General features: G+C 39.8%; 1 protein-coding gene across 1 annotated transcript in view; it reads right to left on the reverse strand.

Moving 5' to 3' along the window:
• The window catches only part of MGAM2 (maltase-glucoamylase 2 (putative)), a 118,697-nt gene that overhangs the window by 57,457 nt on the left and 38,815 nt on the right, over positions 1-22,425 (reverse strand). The window contains 16 exon segments of the mRNA XM_064372796.1: positions 879-1,007; positions 3,550-3,675; positions 4,148-4,260; positions 4,721-4,817; positions 5,745-5,913; positions 6,956-7,110; positions 9,976-10,070; positions 10,161-10,284; positions 11,365-11,520; positions 12,590-12,757; positions 15,379-15,428; positions 16,166-16,254; positions 17,087-17,211; positions 17,990-18,046; positions 18,975-19,059; positions 19,215-19,369. Of these exon segments, the coding sequence (XP_064228866.1) occupies positions 879-1,007; positions 3,550-3,675; positions 4,148-4,260; positions 4,721-4,817; positions 5,745-5,913; positions 6,956-7,110; positions 9,976-10,070; positions 10,161-10,284; positions 11,365-11,520; positions 12,590-12,757; positions 15,379-15,428; positions 16,166-16,254; positions 17,087-17,211; positions 17,990-18,046; positions 18,975-19,059; positions 19,215-19,369 (1,893 nt within the window).

Genomic DNA, 22,425 nt, shown 5'->3' on the forward strand with positions numbered 1-22,425 from the left:
CACCATCCCATACCTGCCCCAATTACTCTCTGTAGTATTATGCTGTTTCACAATTGTCATATAAATCACTACTGTCTGAAATTATCTCTTCAGATATTTATTGGCTATCTCCCTCCATTAGAATAAAACCCTTATAAGAAAAAGAGCACTGTCTTACTAATTTAGACTATGCATGCACCCTCACACACACATACACAACTTGTAGAAGAGTGATTTTCAAATATTGTGTTCAATAAATACATGAATTAGTAAGTGAACAAAAGTCACTGAATAATGCTGTAATTTTTGGAAGCTAGCAGGGAAAATCATTTGCAGGTAATTACCTCTGCATTTATCAAGATGTGGCTTTCTAGTAAAATAATAAATTGGTATTCTGGATCTTAACTCAATTGTTTGTAAGTTTAAGAAGAAATGTCACCTGAGCTTTAATATTTCCTAGTGATGCTACAACGTAAGATTTTTGAACCCCCTGAGGTAAAGATGAGACTAAGATACAGCTCTTTCTCCTGAGGCATAGCCTGAAAGATAAATAGTGAGACACCTTTTTTTTTCCTTTTTTTTTTTTCTATCTTCAGTTCTTCAGCCCACAGTTGTTCTAACTCTACCAAGAGAAAATAATTACATTCCAGTGACAGTTATGGAAAATAAATAGTATAAAGTATCATCTTTTAAAAGCCCTTTTTCATTTTTCTTTCTTTATTTACTTTTAATTAAAAAACAATAATTATAGATTCACCACAAGAAGTTGTAAAACAAACAAGAAAGTACAGACTATAAGAACATTTCTTGTACCCTTCATCCAGTTTCCCACAATGACGTTATTTTGGAACCATGAATATGGAAACAGAAGGTAGAATCTAATCTGTCTCAATACCTACCAAAATGAGAATAAATCTCATGCCATTTTTCTTCATTTGCTCAATCAGGAGACTGAGGTTTTGAAAGCTGGCACTGAGGGTGAAATCCAGCTTCCGGTCCATGTAATCGATGTCTACATGCTGGACATCCTGTAGGAAGAAACAGCAAGGTGCTTGGAACCCTGCCGCAGGTGCCTTGCAGGGCACACTGGCTGCTCTGTCAGGCCCCTAGTCTTGATGAAATGAGGAATGAGTAGGGGCCTGGGCTCTATGCCTGCCCCAGCCCAGGCACCTACTCATTCCTCATCTCATTACTCCCCTATGCTGACTTTTCAATTCTGCAGATTGAAATTGCTTTCTGATGCCTGCATGCAGTTCACCTGTGCCCACTCCTTCTCTTCTGTTTCCCCAATTGGACCTCTATCCCTTTTCCTTTCCTCAATTCATATCTTTCTCACTCTTCAAATCTCAAACTTAGTCTATTAAACAAAGTTCTAATTGAAATGTTCAAGGGTAGAAACTGGGACTTTCTTAGGAAACAAACAGGATTGCATATCTGGGTTTTTTTCTACAGTAAATCTGGCTGATTCTTAAAAACTCTCAATAAACTAAGTACTGAAGGAACATATCTCACAATAATAAGAGCCATGGATGACAAACCCACAGCCAATATCATACTGACTGAGCAAAAGCTGAAAGCATTCCCCTTGAAAACCAGCACAAGACAAAGATGTCCTCTCACCACTCCTATTCCACATAGAATTGGAAGTTCTGGTAAGGGCAATCAGGCCAGAAAAACAAATAAAAAGGCCAGTCATGGTGGCTCACACCTGTAATCCCAGCACTTTGGGAGGCCGAGGCAGGTGGACCACCTGAGGTCGGGAGTTTGAGACCAGCCTGGTCAACATGGCAAAACCCCATCTCTACTAAAAATACAAAAAAATTAGCCAAGTGTGGTGGTGTGCACCTGTGGTCCCAGCTACTCATGAGGCTGAGGCAGGGGAATGACTTGAACCCAAGAGATGGAGGGTGCACTGAGGCAAGATCATACCACAACACTCCAGCCTGGGCAGCAGAAAGAAAAGAAAGAGAGAGAGAGAGAGAGAAAGAAAGAAAGAAAGAAAGAAAGAAAGAAAGAAAGAAAGAAAGAGAGAGAGAGAGAAAGGAAGGAAGAAAGAAAGAAAGGAAGGAAGAAAGAAAGAAAGAAAAAGAAAGAAGGGAAGGAGGGAGGGAAGGGAAGAAGGAAAGAAGGAAGGAAGGAAGGAAAGGAGAGAAGGAGGGAAAGAAGGAGGGAGGAAGGGAGGGAGGGAGGGAAAGAAAGAGAGAAAAAGCAAGGAAGGAAGGGAAGGAAGGAAGGAAGAAATAAAGGGCATTCAGAGGAAGTCGAACTATTCATATTTGCAAGTGACATGATCCTATATCTAGAGAGTAGATCTTGTCACCTTGACAAGATCCTATATCTAGAAAACTCCATCATCTCAGCCCAAAAGTTTAAGCTGATAAGCAACTTCAGCAAAGTCTCTGGATACAAAATCAATGTACAAAAGTCTCTAGTATTTCTGTACACCACCAAAAGTCAAGTCTAGAGCCAAATCACAAATGAACTCCCATTCATAATTGCCACAGATAAAAATCCTGGGAATACAGCTAACCAGGTAGGTGAAAGATCTCAACAAAGAGAACTACAAACCACTGTTCAGAGAAATCAGAGAGACACAAACAAATGGAAAAACATTCTCAGAGAGAGGAAGAATCAGTATCCTTAAAATGACCATACTGCCCAAAGCAATTTATAAATTCAATGCTATTCTCATTAAACTACCATTGACATTCTTCATAGAACTAGAGAAAACTATTTTAAAATTCATATGGAACCAAAAAAAGAGCCGGAATAGCCAAGGCAATGCTAAGCAAAAAGAACAAAGCTGGAGACATCAGGCTACCCCACTTCAAACTATACTACAGGGCTACAGTAATTAAAACAGCATGGTACTGGTACAAGAACAGACATATAGACCAATGTGAAAGAATAGAGAACACAGAAACAAGACAGTACACCTACAACTATCTGATCTTTGACAAACCTGACAAAAACAAGCAATGGGGAAAGGACTCCCTATTCAATAAATGGTGCTGGGATAACTGGCTAGCCATATGCAGAATGGAATCTGGACCCCTTCCTTACACCAACATATAAGAACTACATTATTTTATAGCTTTCCTGAATGTCGATCTCTCTCTACACAGTACCAACCCACGTTTCTGCATATGAAACTTACTCAAACCATGATTGTTCAATAATAACTAAAATGGTTAATATTCAGTTGAAAAAAGGAAGTTGCTTCTTTTTAGCCCAAAAGTGATAGTTCCCTCCATTGTCTTAAGACTCTAGGTGAAACTTGTTTGGAAAAACATAGACTTGTGCATAAACCAAACTTTGGAAAAGAATAAACCAGCATATTATTAATATTGATTACTTTGTTAAGGTATACCTATGGATTTTTTTCATCTTGGAATTTTCCTATTTTCTAACTTCTGTTTAATAAGTATATAGTATTATTGTATATACAAAGAAGAATTCAGCCTGGATTATCAAGTTATCTTTGATAAGAACATCATAGCACTTCTAATATAAAATTAGCCACAAATTCCTGTAACTAATTAAACTTCGGGCTGGGTGAGAGTTTCATACATAGGGAATCTGGGCTGCCACCATTGCATCATACAAACTGGAGATTTCAGCATCATTCTGGTATCCATAGCGACTCAGCTGGAATCCCAAGGCCCAGTATGGAATCATTGCTGGTCGACCGATCAACTAGAATAAAAAGAAAAATGCATCCAGATAGACTTCCTAGGAAAGAAAAGGTGGTTGACTTATACTTGAATCAAGTTGAGTGTTTCTGCTAAGTACTGTCTAAGAGGCCTCACCCAAGAAAGATAAGAAAGTCCAATAAATGTGGAGCAACTACAGACATGCAGAATGATAGAAACATTGTAATTGAAGTTTTCCTATATTCCAGAGTTTTCATTCTAGGAAATCTGATAATTTGCTGGTTATTACTTATTAGCAATTCTTAGATAGACTGTTCAACAATCAAGAGACACGTGGGATATTAATATGCCTTTATAGACCCATAATACTAAAATATGATTTTCAGAAAAGGTAGTAACAATCTAGTAGTGACACTGAAGAGTCAAAAGAAAAAACTGGCCTATCTCAGTGCTAATAATGTGGTAATAGTCAATAAATATTTGACAATATATTGATGGACAGAATGGCTTCTAACCTCTGTGTACTGCTGAGTTACAAGTTCAGGGGTTGGCCCCAAAACAATGTAAAAGTCCAAAATCCCTCCTGTGGTGCGGTATGTCAAGGCAGGAGTGGGCTGTAATGTCACATCTGTAAGAAAAACAGTATACATGAGGCACATCCTTGGAGTTGTAAATCACCCAGATAGGAAACCTGCTCTAAAATTTGCTTTCTTCACACTCTCTCTTTGATGCCCGCCTCCTCTAGAAAGTCTTCTCTCATCCACTGGAATCAGAGGTGTATTTGCAGGTACCCCAAATGTAATATGCAACCTCAACAACTTTTAAATATGCTGTGAATGAAAGGTAAAGTGTCACAGTAAAATAGGCTAGGCCAGAGTAGGAACCATAATTGGTCAAAATTCCATGCCTAACACCCGATCCAGAGTTCTTAATAAATCTTGAATAAATAGATGAGTAAATGGAAAGTCAGTTTATTTGTTCCACTTCCCTTGCCTCCTGAAGGTCTCTATTTCTACTTATAATCCAGGTCAAAATAGAATGGTCACAGCTGTTTCTGGTGGCACATGGGAGCTGTGCCTATGTCTTACCCATAGCATTGCTATTTAGCAGGAGCACTCCATGGGCACTGCCATCCTCCTCCAGTGCCATGTAGTAAGGGTGGACACCATAGGAATTCTTGTTGTCCTGGGAGTCATGAGGGTAATAAACAAAAAGAAAATTCGAGATATTGTTTTCATACCCTAACCCAAACAGCAAACTCTTACTCATCATTAAAGATTCAGCTCAATGTCATGTTCCTTTGTCGGGCCTTCCTTGACCCTCCCTTCTACCCTAAGTAAAAAGCTGTTTCTTCTCCACTTTGTGCCTTCCTCGTTTATTGTTATATAATTCAATTATTTATTATTATATAATTAAGTGATTCCACTGTGCTATTTCTGCCTCTATTTCTCTTACTAGCCTATAAGCCTCTGGAGAGCAAAGACAGTACCTTATTAAGTCTGTAGATGGCCGGGCATGGTGGCTCATGCCTGTAATCTCAGCACTTTGGGAGGCTGAGGTGGGCAAATCACCTGAGATCAGGAGTTCGAGAGCAGCCTGGCCAATATGGTGAAACCCCGTCTCTACAAAAAATATAAACATTAGCTGGACAGGTTAGCACGCACCTGTAATCCCAGCTACTCAGAAGGCTGAGGCACAACAATCGCTTGAACCCAGGAGGCAAAGGTTGCAGCGAGCCAAGATCGTGCCACTGCACTCCAGCCTGGGAGACAGAGCGAGACTTGGTCTTAAAAAAAAAAATAAAGAAAATCTGTAGCTAAGCACTTAGCAATGTGCCTGACACATAGGATATATTAAGTAAAAGTTTGTGAAATAAATAAAATCCATAATTGACAGAGGGAAATATATATATATGTATATATATATATATATATATATATATATATATACTTTTAGGGACAAAAGAATGTGACATGTGGCCTATTACAACTGAGAGCAGAATTTATCAGTATAAGATGAAGTTGATGAGCAAGGTGTCATATAGAAGCATACAGATTAAAATAGATTTACATTGAGAGAAACTGATTGCTAAACTTATTCCATTGACCCTACCGCAGGTGGTTCATCACGAGAAAACATCCCCCAGGTGTTCCAGTTCATGTCTCTTCTGAAAGCTGTATGCTCAGTTTCCCCAAAGCCATAGATGTACTGAGAGGGCAGACGTGTAGAAATGGAGAGAAACATGTCATTGAAGGTGAAGCCGGGGAGTTGAGAATCCCAACTGCAACACAAAAACAGATCACACTGAGCTGGAGACCATTGGCCAGAGCTCCTTGGAATGTGTTTGAAATGTCTAATTGATTCCAAAGCCTCCTGAATTATTGCATATTTAGATACAGGTTCAAATACTGTGACATGACCCAGGTCATAACAATGGCCCCGACTCAGTACCAAAGTTACATGTTCACATTTCTGTTCTGTGGTTTGTCAGACCGAGAGCTCCTTTTCTGGGACCTTGAGGGCAAAAGCCATGACTCCTTCTATTTATTTCAAGTTTTCAGTGCCTGGTATATCAGCTTGAATAAATATACAAATAAACAAATAGGGTTTAAGCAAACTTTCCAATGGAAAAGTGTGAAACTCTTAGAACAATTTCTCTGAATTGGCCAAAGGTCTTCTTACCAAAGAGGACAACAGAGAGGAAATCACTTGCATAGCCAAGGAGAGAAGACATACATGAGAAGGCAAAGGTGCACATGCAGGTAACAGCTTCTACTGGGATGCGGAACCTCACCCCAAGCAAAAGCCAGACCTTCACTTCATTCTATTCAGCCGCAGGACAAGAGATGAGAGATGACAATTCCTTTATGCTTAACGTTGTCAAAAGGCTTTAAGGCTTTTGTGTCCACAGAATCAAATATTACAAGAAGCTATTTATTTCTCCTTTTTAACCTTTGCTCCTCTCTCCTGCCTCTTATTATTTCTTAGTGAGACATAGTATGGACCTCATTTGTATCTTAGGTTATCTGCTGTACTTATTAAATAGAGTTTTCTGTTCTACTTAAGAACAATAAGTAGAACATGTATTTTTCTTTCTTTGAAATCAAACAATACTTCATTTTTTTAAAGGTGGATTAAGTATTTTTGCTAATGACTAACCAAAAACAAATTACTCATTAAAGCATGGAAAAATAGATACACTCTTAACAAATGCACACGTATTTACATAGAGTCTCTGAGATTAGTATTTCACTTGAATTAATTGTAACCACTATAGTTAAATCTAGAACTACTCTAATTAGAACCAAATAAATAGTGCTTACATCACAGTGCTGGAGGTTTTGCGTTGAATCTGGATTCCAAAAGGATTGTTCTGAATCCTGACATCATACAGACGGTTTTCAGGGTCATCATCTGGTTGGGGAGGGGTGTTCAGTGGCACTGGGACCTCATATCTTTTATTAGTGGGGTCATAGATCTGGCAAGAAGAGAGAAGAAAACTTTCTGGCAGGGTCTCTGACCTAAAATCCATCATGCCAGCCCATATAATTCAGATTCCATGTTTTTTGGCCAGTTTGCACCTTATCAGTAGACACTGAACATCCCCAAGTAAATGGATGTGAGGCCTGCCTGCCTGCCATGTCCCAGACAGATGCTGAAGTTCAAAAATGCCTTAGTAAAATCCATTCAAAGCCAGGGAGGGCTCTTCCTCTAAAGAACTTGTGATAGAAGATATAGAATGTCATAAATAGAAGGTGTGTGTACCTGTTTGTAAGTGTGTGGCACGTAGATATGCATGTGCATAGAACTGTAAAACTGTGTCTATGTGCATATTAGGAATTAAAGAATTGGGTTTTCCTATGGACTCTGAGAACTCCTTACTGTTTGAGCTTCCAGATGCTGCACAGCTTTCCCATTCCTAACATTTCTCTTCTGTATCCAGCCCTTGTTCCTACTTACCTAACAGGACTGATGTGTGGGAAGAATAAAAGGAGTGAAAAGTGTTATGCAAGTACAAGGAGTATGACCATCACGAGTGACCATCCTCTTCCTCATGTTATAGCCCCAAATTTATGTTTAGGTAAAGGCTTTGCTTTTTTTTTTCTTTTTTGAGACAGAGTCTCACTCTGTTGCCAGGCTGGAGTACAGTGATGGGATCTCAGCTCACTGCAATCTCCGCATCCCAGGTTCAAGCAATTCCCCTGTTTCAGCCTCCTGCATAGCTGGAACTACAGGCAGACACCACAACGCCCAGCTATTTATTGTATTTTAGTAGAGATGCGGTTTCATCATGTTGGCCGGGTTGGCAGGATGGTCTCACTCTCCCGACCTCGTGATCTGCCCGCCTCAGCCTCCCAAAGTGCTGGGATTACAGGTGTGAGCCACCGTGCCTGGCCAGATGAAAGTTTTCTAAAGTCCTGCTTGTCAAAATTATGTTTCTCAGACCCAAAGCAGCAGCATTGCCTGGGAGCTTGTTAGGAATGCAGAACCTCAGGCCCCACCACCCCAGATTTTCTGAATTAGAACTTTCATTTTCACAAGCTGCTCCGGTGATTCATGATACATTAAAATGCGGAAAGCAATGGCTAAAGCTGAGCTGTCCAAGGTGCTGTCCACAAGCCACACGTGGCCTTTGAGCACCTGACATGCACTAGTCTGAATTGAGATTCACTGTAAATGCAAAATACACACCAGATTTTGAAGACTTAGTATAATTAGAAGATTGCTTCAAGATGAGATTTGGATGGGAAAAAAAAAGAAGAAAAAAAAATTTTTTTAAAGAAGTTTGCAAAGTATCTCCATTAAATTTTGATTTCAAGGTGAAATGATAATATTTTAGGACATCGGTTAAATAAAATATTATTAAAATTAATTTCACTTTTAAAATATACATTTAAAAATGCATCTACTGGAAAATACGCATGGTTCACATTGTATTTCCAGTAGATATTCTTTTTAAATGTTCATAGCAGTGGGTCTTAAAGTGTGGTCTCTTGACCTGCAGCATCAGCCTCACCTGAGAGCTTGTTAGAAATGCAAATTCTCGAGGCCGGGAACAGTGGCTCATGCTTGTAATCCCAGCACTTTGGAAGACTGAGGCAGGTGGATCACCTGAGGTCAGGAGTTCGAAACAAGCCTGGTGAACATGGTGAAACCCAGTCTCTACTAAAAATACAAAAAAGTAGTCGGGTGTGGTGGTGGGCACCTATAATCCCAGCTACTCAAGAGGCTGAGGCAGGAGAATCGCTTGAACTAGGGAGGCGGAGGTTGCAGTGAGCCGAGATTGCACCGTTACACTCTGGCTTGGGCAACACGAGCAAAACTCCGTCTCAAAAAAAAGGAAGCAAGAAAGAAAGAAAGCCAGAAAGCAAGGAAAGAAAGAAAGAAAGAAAGAAAGAAAGAAAGAAAGAAAGAAAGAAAGAAAGAAAGAAAGAAAGAAAGAAAGGAAGGAAGGAAGGAAGGAAGGAAGGAAGGAAGGAAGGAAGGAAGGAAGGAAGGAAGGAAGGAAGGAGAAAAGAAAAGAAAAAGAAAGAAAGAGAAAGGCAAGAAAGCAAGCAAGCAAGCAGGCAAATTATCAGGCTAGGCCCCAGCCCAGGCCTACTGAATCAGAAACCCCAGGGGTGAGGACCAGAAATCTGGGTTTTAAAATGATCTGAAGGTGATTCTGATGCATACTAAAGTTTGAGAACCACTGCTAGAGAAATAATTATAATATTGGAATTAAGTTAATACCTCTCATGTGAGTTTGCCACAAAGCAGACACATTTTTCTCAGGGCTAAAGGATGATTCTTTGATGATGTTTATGACCAAGATACTCATCATTACAGGGAATTCACAGTCCTTGTAGATCTAAGGTCACATCCTGGCTCTACCGTCTACTTTCTGATTTTTACCTCTCTACAGGCCTTAGCTCCCTCATCTGTAAAACAAGGGATTTGGATGAAAGCCTGTTTCAGCTGGGCATAGTGGCTCATGCCTGTAATGCCAGCACTTTGGGAGGCCAAGGCAGGTGGATCACTTGAGGTCAGACATTTGAGACCAGCCTGGGAAATATGGTAAAATACTGTCTCTACAAAAAATACAAAAATTAACCAGATGTGATGGTGCACACCTATAGTTTCAGCTACTTGAGAGGTTGAGGCAGGAAGCTAGCTTGAGCCAGGGAGGCAGAGGTTAGAGTGAGCTGAGATTGTGCCCCTGTACTCCAACCTGGGTGACAGTGAGAGACCCTGTCTCAAAAAGAAAAAAAAAAGTTTCAATTGTTTCAGTGACTTCTATCCATACAGAACTGTGAGTTAAAGACTCCATATTGAGAACCAGAATCTGAACTATGGTCCTTACTTTGACCTGCAGCATGTTTGCTGTGTGATAGATCACGCTCAGGCGGAGGAAGCTGATCTTTGCAGAGAGAGAATCAGAGGCGGCGATAGCAGCTGCTGCTGCTGCTGCTGCAGTGGGAGGTGGTACATCCCTTGATGGCAGTGGTGGTATTGGTGCCGTCCATCCAGACTCCTCTGCTCGTGCTAACTCAGGGGCCGCCAGGAGGGAAAGGCTTGCAGTGATGCCAGTGTACTGGTACTGAATGTCACTGGCACCGTAATTAGGGATGGTGTCATAGTAACAGGTGGGCACGCCAGGAGTAGATGTGTACTGGAACAACAGGAGAAAGTCTTGCTCAGCCTCTGATACAACACTGAGGCTCTAATTACTGAAGAAGTTGTTAACACAGACGAAGTCCCTGATACCATGTCCATGGTTATGGGTTGAATTGTATCCCCTAAAAAAGGTGTTAAGTCCTAACCCCTGATACCTCTAAATGTGACTATTTGGAAATAGGGTTCTGCAATGAACAAGTTAAAATGAAGTCTTTGGGATAGACCCTGATCCAATATTAATGGTATCCTTATTAATAAGGAAAATTTGGACACAGAGACAGACATGTACACATGTGACCATGAAGACAGAGAGTGGGGTGATGCATCTACAAGTTAAGAAACACCAAACATTGTCAGGAAGCCACCAGCAGTTAGGGGAGGACCATGGACCAGATGCTCCCCTCAAAGTCCTCAGAAGCCACCAACTCCACTAGACACCATGATCTCACTTCTAGACTCCAGAATTTTGAGGGAATAAGTTCCTGTCGTTCTCTGCCACTCAGTTTGTGGTACTTTGTCATGGTAGCCCTAGCAAATGAACACATCCATTTTTAAAACACACACATTGGCCTTCTGTAATGAGTGAACAGTGAGATAGCAGCAGGAAGTTTGATCTGGAGACAGGAGCCTCCAGGCACAATTCTACTCCCAGGGTCCTTATTGTCTCCCATGTAATCTAGAGGAAATCACTTGTTCTTTCTAGTTTTTATTTTCTCTGTTGTTCAAATAGAGAGGAACAGTCTGACCTTACCCTTCCTGCTTGTGTTCTCCAATAGACAAAAAAATATGCAATGCATAATGCACACCCAATGTACATTATTATGTTTAAAATTGGGTTTTTAATGATATGATTAGAGTGGCAATGAGAACAGCAGTTAAGTTCCTTCTGATTCAGGATATCTGAGAAAAATACTGATGACCTATCACGTAGGGTTGGCAAAAGACATGTTGCACAATATCCTTGTTTTCTTCAAGCCACAGAAATTTGCAAAGTGTTTTCTAGGTGCCTAATTACTTGTGAGACAGTTTTTAACAACTTCCTGATCAATGTGGTAATCTATTTCTGGTCATTTACCTCCCAAAGACACCCCCGCTGCCTACAACTCTCCTCAGAGGCTGTTGGATCATCAGGGTAGCAGTTGAACTTCTCCAGGTCATCGACAGGAAGATTCCACTTAATAGAGAATTCTTGTCCCAGTACCAGTCCTTGGAGATCAGTGATGGTTACCACCTGGGAAAAGAGAGCTTCATGGTGACAAAGGAAGGGAGGGAAGGTCACCTGGATAGAGTTCTTGCCTGGGGTCTGGAAGTTAGAACAAGGGGATCTATTCCTTGCTTCAAAACCAGTTTGCCATGAGATATTTGGAACTTGGCTGATTCCTGGGCTTTCTCACTTCAGGGAGTCATTGTGGAAATGTTGGATGGGAAGTCTTCATGATGTTAATGAGTGCAGATCACAGGCAGGACTATCATTGTTAGGTTCACTGTCCTCTGGGTGTGATGCTTATCAATTTAATAACAATGGTAATAACAACAACAGCTAAACGTTATGGAGGATTTATACAAGCCAAGCCCTGTGATCACCACTTTATAAGCATGATCTCCATTAATCCCAAGAGTAGTTCCATGCTGTGAATGTTATGACTATCTCCATTTTACAGATCAGAAAACTGAGATACAGAGAGATTTAATACCCTAAGAGCTGGGATTGCGGCCCCATTCTGTCTAACTCTAGAAATCAAACTCTTATCCTATACTCTATGTATTGTCAACATGGAAGGGGGCTGACCTAAGAAATAATGAATTTCTCAGAACTTGAACTATTCAACTAACAATGTAAGAGAATCATTCAGCAAGAGAAAAACTGGATTACCCCTTGTGTTACTCCACTCACATTTTATTAATGGTATGAAAATAGCCTAAAACAGTAAGGACAAGCATAACTGTTCCTCAAAGAGAGTCTACCTTCAATGAGAGGACAAATGCATAAATACCCATTGCACAATCTATTCACTGTGTCACAGCTGGGATCAGAATGCCTCATTTTAATTTTGCCCAGAGAAGAACTTCCTTCTCTCAGGGTTCTGACTCCCACCATCTTCTTCAGAGCTCTGATACGAACAAAGCAGAGAGGTCTTTCTTTAGCATGCACGCATTCCTTCTGTATCCTCCCTGTGATGTGTTGGACCTCCCAGCAAGTCAGTTGTGTCTGATGGCCCAAAGTTAAAAGAGCAAAGTAGGGCTGGCTATCAGAGCCAGGGCCTCTGGAAAGGGCCCTGCAGAATGGAAGGGTATCTTACCTTTGTGGAAGCACTATAGACAACGCTTGGACTGGCTGTGGCAATATTATTCAATAAGACAGTAAAATTAGCTGGCTGTTTGTCCATTCCCAAGATTGTGATATCTGTAAACATTAGGTTGTGAGTGTCCATATAATTATTAAAAAGAATCTTTGCTTGTAGATGGTTCTGGAAGGGAAAAAAAAGTCAGATTAGAACCACGTACTTCAGACTCTTATTATCCCCAAATACCACTCAACGTCTCATTTTTTGAGATTCAAGCTGTTTCCTTTTCTCTGCAGTTCCAAATGTTGCTAGGTGATAATACCCAGGGAACTCATTCACTTAGACTCTTATTAATCTTAAATTTTTAAGTAATATTTTGTGTTTGCTATGGTTTACTGGTTCTTTACTGATTCTATTACTCAGAAAATATGTCCCTGATACTGTGGAATTTTCAACCAGACAAGACGGGTACTCACAAAGTAAACAAAAAGATAAGAGACTTATTGGCACACAAAGATAAAGACATACACATATACACAAAAAGGGCCCAAGTAACTTTTTCCTTTTATTTTACTAACAGTGATGATAAGAGCTAAGAATATTTGAGTGTGTATTATGTACCAGGCCCTGTGCTAAGCATTTTACATGTATTACTTCATTCAATTTTCACAGCAGACTATGAGGTCGAAGCTATAATTACCCTCATTTTTCAGATGAGGAGACTGAAGCACAGAAAATTAGGTAACTTACGTAAGGAACAAAAGTGACAAAGTTGAACTATGACACAGAAGGAGGTAGAAATTAAGACTGAATAAAAAGTGGCAGTTTGATAATTTAAAAAATTAGAAGTCCCATACATGAATGCCCAAATGATTTTTTTCAAAGACAAATTTTCCAGCAAAGGTGCTGGGGCAACTGGACACACCCAGACAAAAAGTTAAACCCCAACCTAAATCTTACATAGTATATAAAAATTAACTCAAAGTAGATTACAGACTTAATGTAAAAGGTCAGAATATAATTTTTTTAACATGTGAGATAATATTCAGAATCTAGAACTTGGCAAAGAGGTCTTAAACTTGACATCAAAAAGCACAATCTATAAAGAAAATAAGGATAAATTAGATTCATCAAAATTAAAAATGTAAATATATAGACAGTAAATAAACATATGAAAAGATGTTCAATGTCATTAACTATTAGAGAAATACAAATTAAAAACACACTGAGCTATAACTACACAGCAATCACAAAAGCTTAAAAAAGATAGTGACAACATCAGATGCTGGCCGTGATGTAAACAAACTAGATCACTCATATGTCGCTGGTGGAAATGTAAAATGGTATAGCCTTTCTAGAAAACAGTTTGGAAGATTATTATAAAATAAAACATGCACTACCATAAGACCCAGAAACTGCACTCTTAGGCACTTATCACAGAGAAATAAAACTTATGTTCACACCAAAACCCATACATGAGTGTTAGTAGCAATTTTAATTTATTTGTAACAGCTCATGACTGGAGCCAACCCAGATACTCTTTATCAAGTGAGCGATTTTTAAAAGGTGATACAGCCATAAGTTGGACCACTAGGAGCAAGCTACACAACTTGAGTGGGTTTTCAGGGAGCTCTGCTGAATGAAAAAGCCAATCCCAAAGGTTGCAAACTGTTTAGTTCTCTTTACAGAACACTCTTGAAAGAACAAAATTATAGAAATGGCAAACAGATGATTGGTTGCCAGGGGCTGAGAAGGGATGGGGGAGGAAGCAAGTGAACATGCTATTAAAGGGCAAGAGGAGAGATCCTTGTGCTAATGAAATGTTCTATACCTTGATAGCATCAATGCCAGCATTCTTATAAACCTATAGCACAATGTGAAACTGTGCTATAGGTTTATAAGATGTTACCATAGGAGAAACTGGGCAAAGGGGTATATGGGAACTCCGTACTAGTTCTTATAACTACATAGGGATCCTTATCTCAAAATAAAAAGGTTACTTTAAGATACACACACACATATATATATATATGATATAATACTTGAAGATATATATATGATATAATATGTATAATATATATATGTATCTTGAAGATATATATTATATACATATATCTTCAAGTAGATCCATTATATATACCTTATATATACATATTGTACATATATATACACACATATATAGTCACATATACATATACATATTTAAAAGAAAGGAGAAATAAGAGAGACCATCTCAAAAGAAAGTTCTGCCCATACATGATCAGACTTCAAAGAAAACCAAGTCAGAATTCCCTCATTCTTTGCTAGCCTTGCTGCTTTTTCTTTTCTCAGTCCCCTTAGGAAATAGATACGAGGCAAGTGATGTTCTGTATCTTCCAGCCTTTAAAAGCCGCTGCTTGATAACCTGCGCCAAAGGCCAAGTTTTATGTGCTACAAAGGATAGCTGTTATGGGAGAATCTTAAAAAGAGGCTACACCACTCACTAACCCACCCACATCCCATATACACTTGCAAACCTCAAAAACAGCGCATCTTGGAAGCCAGCACCCATGACATAAAACTCAAAGTCAATGGGGTTTTTTTTTCCAGGAAAAAAAGTTCTGCACAGAAGTCATACCAGTTTTGTAGCAGCTTATAAACCTGACACACATTAAATATTTTCATGTTAATTCAAATCCTTTTTGGAATCATGACAGTAAAACACTATCCCTGTTACACATAACCACGTCTATATTAAACCAAAAACTTAAGGAGCCATCACAGCAAGGAACCTATGCTGTGCATTCCTCAAAAAAAGTACTTACAGAGGTAACAGAGAAATCATATAGAATATACTGCTTTCCAGTTACAGCATCTAAAAAAGAAAGACAGAGGAGTACCCGTTACTATGCGAAACCGAGCAGCTGGGGAGTCGGGCTCTTCATTTCATCTGGAATTCCTTTACCAACCATCTAGTTCTGCTCATCTGAGTTTTGTGCATTTTTTTCAAACTTCTGCAAATGTTTCCTGTATCATTTTCTCTAAATTCACATCAGTCTGTGGTACCATTTGGCTGGCATGTAAAACATTTTGATTTGCATTATGATTATGCACATGTACATTGTATCTGTCCTGCTGGATCATGAGTTTCTCAAGCTCAACACGATACATACTAACTCCATGTAGGGCAGGCTTTTTATATAATCACATAAGTTCACGTGAGGTGTTTATATGGAAATCTTACAGTGAAAAGATACACTATACAAATTAGATATTTCTTCCTCAAACCAAAGCAGTATTTTCCAAAGCTATTAACATAGTAGATTATTTGTTATTAATAATAATATACAAGGAAGAGAATAATTAAGCCCATTCAATAATGTCAGTTGCTTTGGTAGAGTCAATAACACATAATTTGTGCATTTGAAGTCTATTTTAATGGATTGTGCCTGGCTAACAGAATTTTCAGAATGGATTTTAACCCATCGATTCTAAGCTATAGATGTAAATGACAGTGCTAATAGGCCTAGTGCCATACTGGGCAGCCTGTGAGGATTAATTTTCAGGGAGAACCACCATGACCCACAGTGATGTTGCCTTGAGAAAGCCTACCTTTAGATACACCATTATCCCAGTACAGCTCCCCGTTTGCTTCTCTCTTATAGTCCAAGGCAATGATGAGTCCCAGGGAATTCCTCCTGCTGTAAAAGAGTAATTCCCTGTTTCAGAGAATGTAGATGACATGGAACTATGTGAAACCAGCCCCCGTCATGCCCCAGGGACAGATAATCCAAGAGTCTATACCAGAAACTGAGTACATGTTGATATTGGGTGGACACACCTGATCAACAAAAGAAAGATCAGGTGGACAGAGGCAGTTCCTACTGAAAACTGTTTGGGTTGCAATACCTAACACCAACAATTAGCCTTATTAAATGCTTACCATGTGCCAGGCACTCTTCTAAGTGTCTCACACACATTATCATTTATATTAATTCATTTAACTCTCATCATAACTCTAACAAGTCAAACAATCATCATCTCCAGTTTATCAATAATAATCAGAAGCACAGAGAAGTAAGTTGCCCAAGGTAAACATATGTAGTATGTAGCCCGTACCAAGGCTTGAACCCAGATTCTGCAGAATCTTAGCTCTTGACCTCCAAACTATGTTGACTTCCACATGATAACCTTTAACTCCTATTTAACTCAAATTCTCTCACACGGTAGGGAACATACCTAAGGACAATTTCTGGCCATAGGAAAATCCTCCTCAGTGATTATTTTGACTGGTCCTATAATCTGATTCAATCCCAAAGTGAAGGACTATGCAGATGTCCTTGGTAGACTACCGTCTACTAAATCAGGACTAAGATGCTAATTTTGGATCAATTTGAAAGGAGTGGGGGAAGATTACTGATGGGTAACTTACCCCTTGGCTCATCCACTCTTTGTCCCTATTCGTCTTTCTCATAATGCCCTGCTCCATTAGAGCACTAGGATAGTCATACCTTAGAAAAGTGAAGAGCTTACCTGGCTTCTGTGGTTGTGTTCGGCTTCTGAGTGGGAAAGATGTAGCCCCCTCGCAGATGAAGTCCTATCTTATCACCTGGGAGGAGCATATTCACAAACTGTTTCCTCCATGGGATGGCCACTCCCTAATCAGCAACAACAATAAAAGATGGATCAGGTAATAAGCTGTTTCAGCTAGGAGGGACCTTAGATATCATCTCGTTCAGTTGACATATTTTAAAGAAGTGACAGAGACCCCCAAAGTGAAGTGGCTTGCTGAAAGCATATGGGTAGCAGAGAGCAGAGCAGACACTCCAACCCCCTCTATTTCTTTATATTACATCATGCGGTCCTTCCACACCTGGGCTTCAGTTTTAGGTTATCACAGCCAAATGGCAAAACCTAGTCCTCATAGGAACACAACGGCCAGGTTGATATAATGGATTTCCATAAACCTATTCCAGTTATTCAAATATTTCATTGTACACTTGGAAAGGCCTTCTGCTATGGTCTGAATGCTGGTGTACCCCAAAAATTTATATGTGGAAACTTAATACCCAGAGTGATAGTATTAAGGGGTGGGGCATTTTATGAGGTGATTAAGTCATGAGGGAAGAGAAGGAGGTGCCATCAATGAAACAGAGTCAGCCTTCTCCAGACAGAATTTGTCAGCAGCTTGATCTTGGACTTGCCAGCCTCCAGAACTGTGAGCAATAAACGTGTGTTGTTTATAAATTACCCAGTGTAAGGTGTTCTGTTGCACCATCCTGAATCAACTAAGATGCATTTCTCACAGAAAAGGACCACAATCGACTAACTATAAATCTTGTACTACTATTCTACGGCAAGTTCCCAAGACTGCTGCTTTAGAATTGTCCTCTGCTAGAGGCAGGTTTCTGAGCCAACTGGGGCTGCCTTACTTACTGTCTCATAGTCATACCAGGTGGCATCAGGTATATATGCTTTCACTTCGTCCACACCCTAGGTAAACAACAATGAGTAGCATTAGCATACCCCTCTCTACAGTTTACAAAACACCTCCAGGCGTCATTGCACGTGTTTATCTGAACAATCCTGAGAGATGGTCTGAGATCATCCCATTCTACAAAGGAAAACACAGAAACACAAAGGTTGAGCAATTTACCCAAATAAAAATGATTTGTTTTGCTTCAATGCTGCTGCACTTTCTAAGAGAAGCAGAGAAAGTCCATTCACTGAGTCACATAATTTGACAGTTGAGAGAGAAACCGCCAGGCCCCAGGAAAGCCTCCCAGCAGGGGAGATTAGCAAGACCTGTCATCAGATGGTGTGGCTAAAACACCAGCTCAAAGGGCCTTTGACGTGGGCACATTGGAAATATTTCATGTTTACAAGCAGATCAGCATAGTATTTCCGATCCTTGCCCCATACTTTGCCACTCACCCCTGCTTCCAATCACACTTAATAGGATACACGTGGTCCTTCATACTTGGACTTCAGAGTATAGCCTTCCCTTTGCCCAGCACTCCTCTCTCCCTCCCTTCACTTCTCCATATGTATTCTCTCTTCCCAGCCCAGCCTAACCCAATCCAAGTGCACTCCTGCTCTGGACAAAGGGAAATATAGACAGATGTTCAGCACACACACCCCAAAGTATTTAAAGCCACTGTCGATGCTACAGCCATATGCCTAAGGACGCAGGCTTCAATTCTAAGGCAATTTTACAACATGAAAACTGTTTTGTTTGGTGCGAAAGTGGGACCAAGATTTACTTTTTTTTTTAATTTCCAAACTTCCATGATCTCTCTCATTTATATGCATATTTTGATATAAATGCAGATTCATAGATACTCAGGAACCAGCTTATACAGCTATAGAACCATGAGGACAAGTACAATACCCCATCTCATGGTTTAGATTATGAACATACTTCATATAAAACAGGTGTGATGAGGAGTCCAGGTCCCCATAAGAACTGCTCATGCAACTCCCACGTGGCTGAGTCCTGGTAGAACCTAGTAAAGAGTAACACGGTGAAGTCAGGTGAAGTCTCTAATACAGGACAACAGCACATTATGTAACAACAAGATCCTAACTAACCTTGCTACCACAAACAAAGTCAAGTGACACTACAATCGGAAACGGTGTCTTTGAGAATCAGGAAACTCACTCATGTACAAGGGGCCTTGCTACCGTGTCTCCCCGGGTGTGCGCACGGTAGAAAAGGGTGTAGAGATAGGGCAGCAAGGTGTAGCGGATGTTCAGATAATGTCTGGAGGAATTCAGCAGCAGGGAGTCAGCACCAAAGGCAGCAGGATCCTGGTCCTAGGAGAAAACGGAAGCAATGGCTGAATACTCCTTTCCATCCTGGTTTAAAAGTTCTCTTACAATAAGGTTTCCCAGATGAAAGTAACCACTTTCTCCAACTTATGAAACACCAAAGCATTTCTAAAACTGAGAACATATTGGTCCTACTCGTTCATTTTATACATGAGAAAACAATTCCAAGAATTATATGAGTTTCCCAACGTAGAATTGCAAGCAGGTGGCAGAGTTTAAATTTGGTTTCTATCTTCTGAGGGCAGCTTGTAGCAGCCCCAGAGTGAAATGGAAGTCCCACACGAGTTGCCATGGAGATAGAGTGGGAACTGCTTCCTCCAGGGCTGCTCCAAATTTATTTATCTATTTATTTATTTTTATTTTATTTTATTTATTTTTTTTTTTTTTGAGGCAAAGTTTCGCTCCCCTGTTGCCCAGGCTGGAGTGCAATGGAGCAATCTTGGCTCACCACAGCCTCTACCTCCCGGGTTCAAATGATTCTCCTGCCTCAGCCTCCTGAGTAGCTGGGATTACAGGCATGCACCACCACGCCTGGCTAATTTTGTATTTTTAGTAGAGGTGGTGTTTCTCCATGTTGGTCAGGCTGGTCTTAAACTCCCGACCTCAGGTGATCCACCCACCTTGGCCTCCCAAAGTGCTGGGATTACAGGCATGAGCCACCGTTCTCAGCCCAATTATTACTATTATTATTATTTTATTTTATTAATGCCTACATCAGGCATTTCTCTCGGTGTTATCCCTCCCCATCCTCCCTGTCCCCTGCCCCACTGTCCCTCCCCTCCTCTCCCCTCCACCCCTCCCACCTAGCCCAGTGAGTTTTGTTCTCTTCCCTATTGAAGTTTCTCATAATATTTTATTTGGAAAATAATACAAGTTGTACAACTACTAAAAAAAATAAATCCATTGCCTTATAAGCCACATTACCTGCCACCATGGTCTGTAATCCATTATTTTCTTTCCGTGTGCTTGTATGAATGTTAATTTTAAAATTTTATGTCCAGTTTTATCTGTAATGTTCCCACCATCAGCATTTTTTTAATTTTCCCTAACCCAAAGATTAGTGATCTCTGTTTGTTCTTTCACATACATTGTGCAAATAAATTATAAAGATGGTTTTTAGCACATTTTATTCAAGTGTAAAAAAATAATCCCTTAGAAGAGAAATCTAATTTTCCTAGGATCCAGAGATGGAAATTTTCCATCAATGGTCGGCATTCACTTTGTTCATTTTCCATGTAATTTGGAAGATGTGAAAGACATACACATCATCTTTTAACGTGTCATCCTATACTGAGTTTTGGATAAAGTCACCTAAACTGTTTTTTTTCTTTTTTTCCCTAAGAGGCCCATTTCTCCCCTTGTAAACAAAATGATCCGATGAGACCACTCTATGCTCCCAGTATAAGGCTCATAAAAACTCTGAGGCCAGATATTAAAGAGAATAACACTCCACAGCCTCCATCACCCTGGTTATCAACTGAGAAAGTCCAGAGCTGTGCTGTCCGCTATGGTGGCCACGAACCAAAGGAAGCTGTTGAATGCTTGAACTGTGTTTACTGAGACTGAGGAAGTGAACTTTCCATTTTATTTGATGATAGTTAATTTAAATATAAATCTTAAAACTGTATCAATGTAAACGTTTTCCATGAAACCAACTTTATTGCTTTGGTAGAACTGCATTTTACTTCAACTGCATACAGAAAATCTTAGCATACAAATTGAAATATGCTACAAGTGTAAAATGTATACCAAATAGTGAAGACTTGGTAGAATGAAAAGGACATAATATAGCTCATTAAATAAACAGCTCATTAACAATATTTTGTGTTAAACACAGGTTGAAATGATAATGCTATGTAATGTACACACACATATATATACATTGAGCTATATAAAGTATTTTTAAAATAATGTCCCTGTGGCCAGGCATGGTGGCTCACACTTGTAGTCCCAGCACTTTGGGAGGCCGAGGTGGGTGGATCACAAGGTCAGGAGTTTGAGACCAGCCTGGCCAACACAGTGAAACCCCATCTCTACTCAAAATACAAAAATTAATGGGGCATGGTGGCAGGTGCATGTAATCCCAGCTACTTCGCGAGGAGAATCGCTTAACCCAGGAGGTGGAGGTTGCAGTGAGCCAAGATTGCGCCACTGCACTCCAGCCTGGGTGACAGAGCTAGACTTCATCAAAAAATAAATAAATAAACAAACAAACAAATAAATTAATTAAATAGTTTCTTTGTACTTTTTAAATTTAAACTGACATATATGGCTCTCCTTATAATTTTATTGAATAGAACTAGTTTAGCCAAAAGAAAACATGTGCTTAAACCTAGCTTCCTGGGTAATCTGAGTGCTCTTACCTATGTAAGTCTTCCAGGACATAGCTTCATAAGAGCACCCACCCACCTGCTCCCAACCACCTGCTTAGACATTTAGAAATAGTTCATCTCTCTCTAGATCACAAGTGACCAGAAAAGCCCAGGGATAAAATACTTCGAATGTTTGACTGTTAATCCTTCCTGAGTTAAAGACAAAGTCAAGAGCTTGAGCTAAAATGATCATTAGGAAGTTATTCTAATGAACCTATTAAGAGTTAAACCACTCAGTTGGAAATATTTCAACATAAGATTACTTTAATAAAAGAAAGGACATCTCACCCTACTTGCTTCTGCCATCATCATAAACACCCCCTCATGGGGGACTTTGAACCCACTTCTATATGCCCATCAAAAATACTATTTTGGGTGGATGAAGATAAAGGTGGGATGAGTCATGAGAAATAGTTGGGAAGTCTTCCAAACTATTCACAGAAAGGTAGAATGATGTAAAAGGCGAAAGCAATTTTGAGATTACCGGCCTAAGCCTCTTTAAATTCTTTCTCCTTCCTCCTCCTACCTATGAGGGATTTCCCTTGTATTAATTGAAATAGAATACCAACTAATTCCAATTGTCCTATCATATATAAAGCAGTAACGGAAGTGATGGCAGCAACATAGAAATTTTAATAAATCTCACTTTGTTGATGAGTTTCCAAGAAT

This window comes from Aotus nancymaae, unplaced genomic scaffold (genome assembly GCF_030222135.1).
Source record: "Aotus nancymaae isolate 86718 unplaced genomic scaffold, 86718_ANA_hifiasm-v0.15.2.pri h1tg000002l, whole genome shotgun sequence".
NCBI lineage: Eukaryota > Metazoa > Chordata > Mammalia > Primates > Aotidae > Aotus > Aotus nancymaae.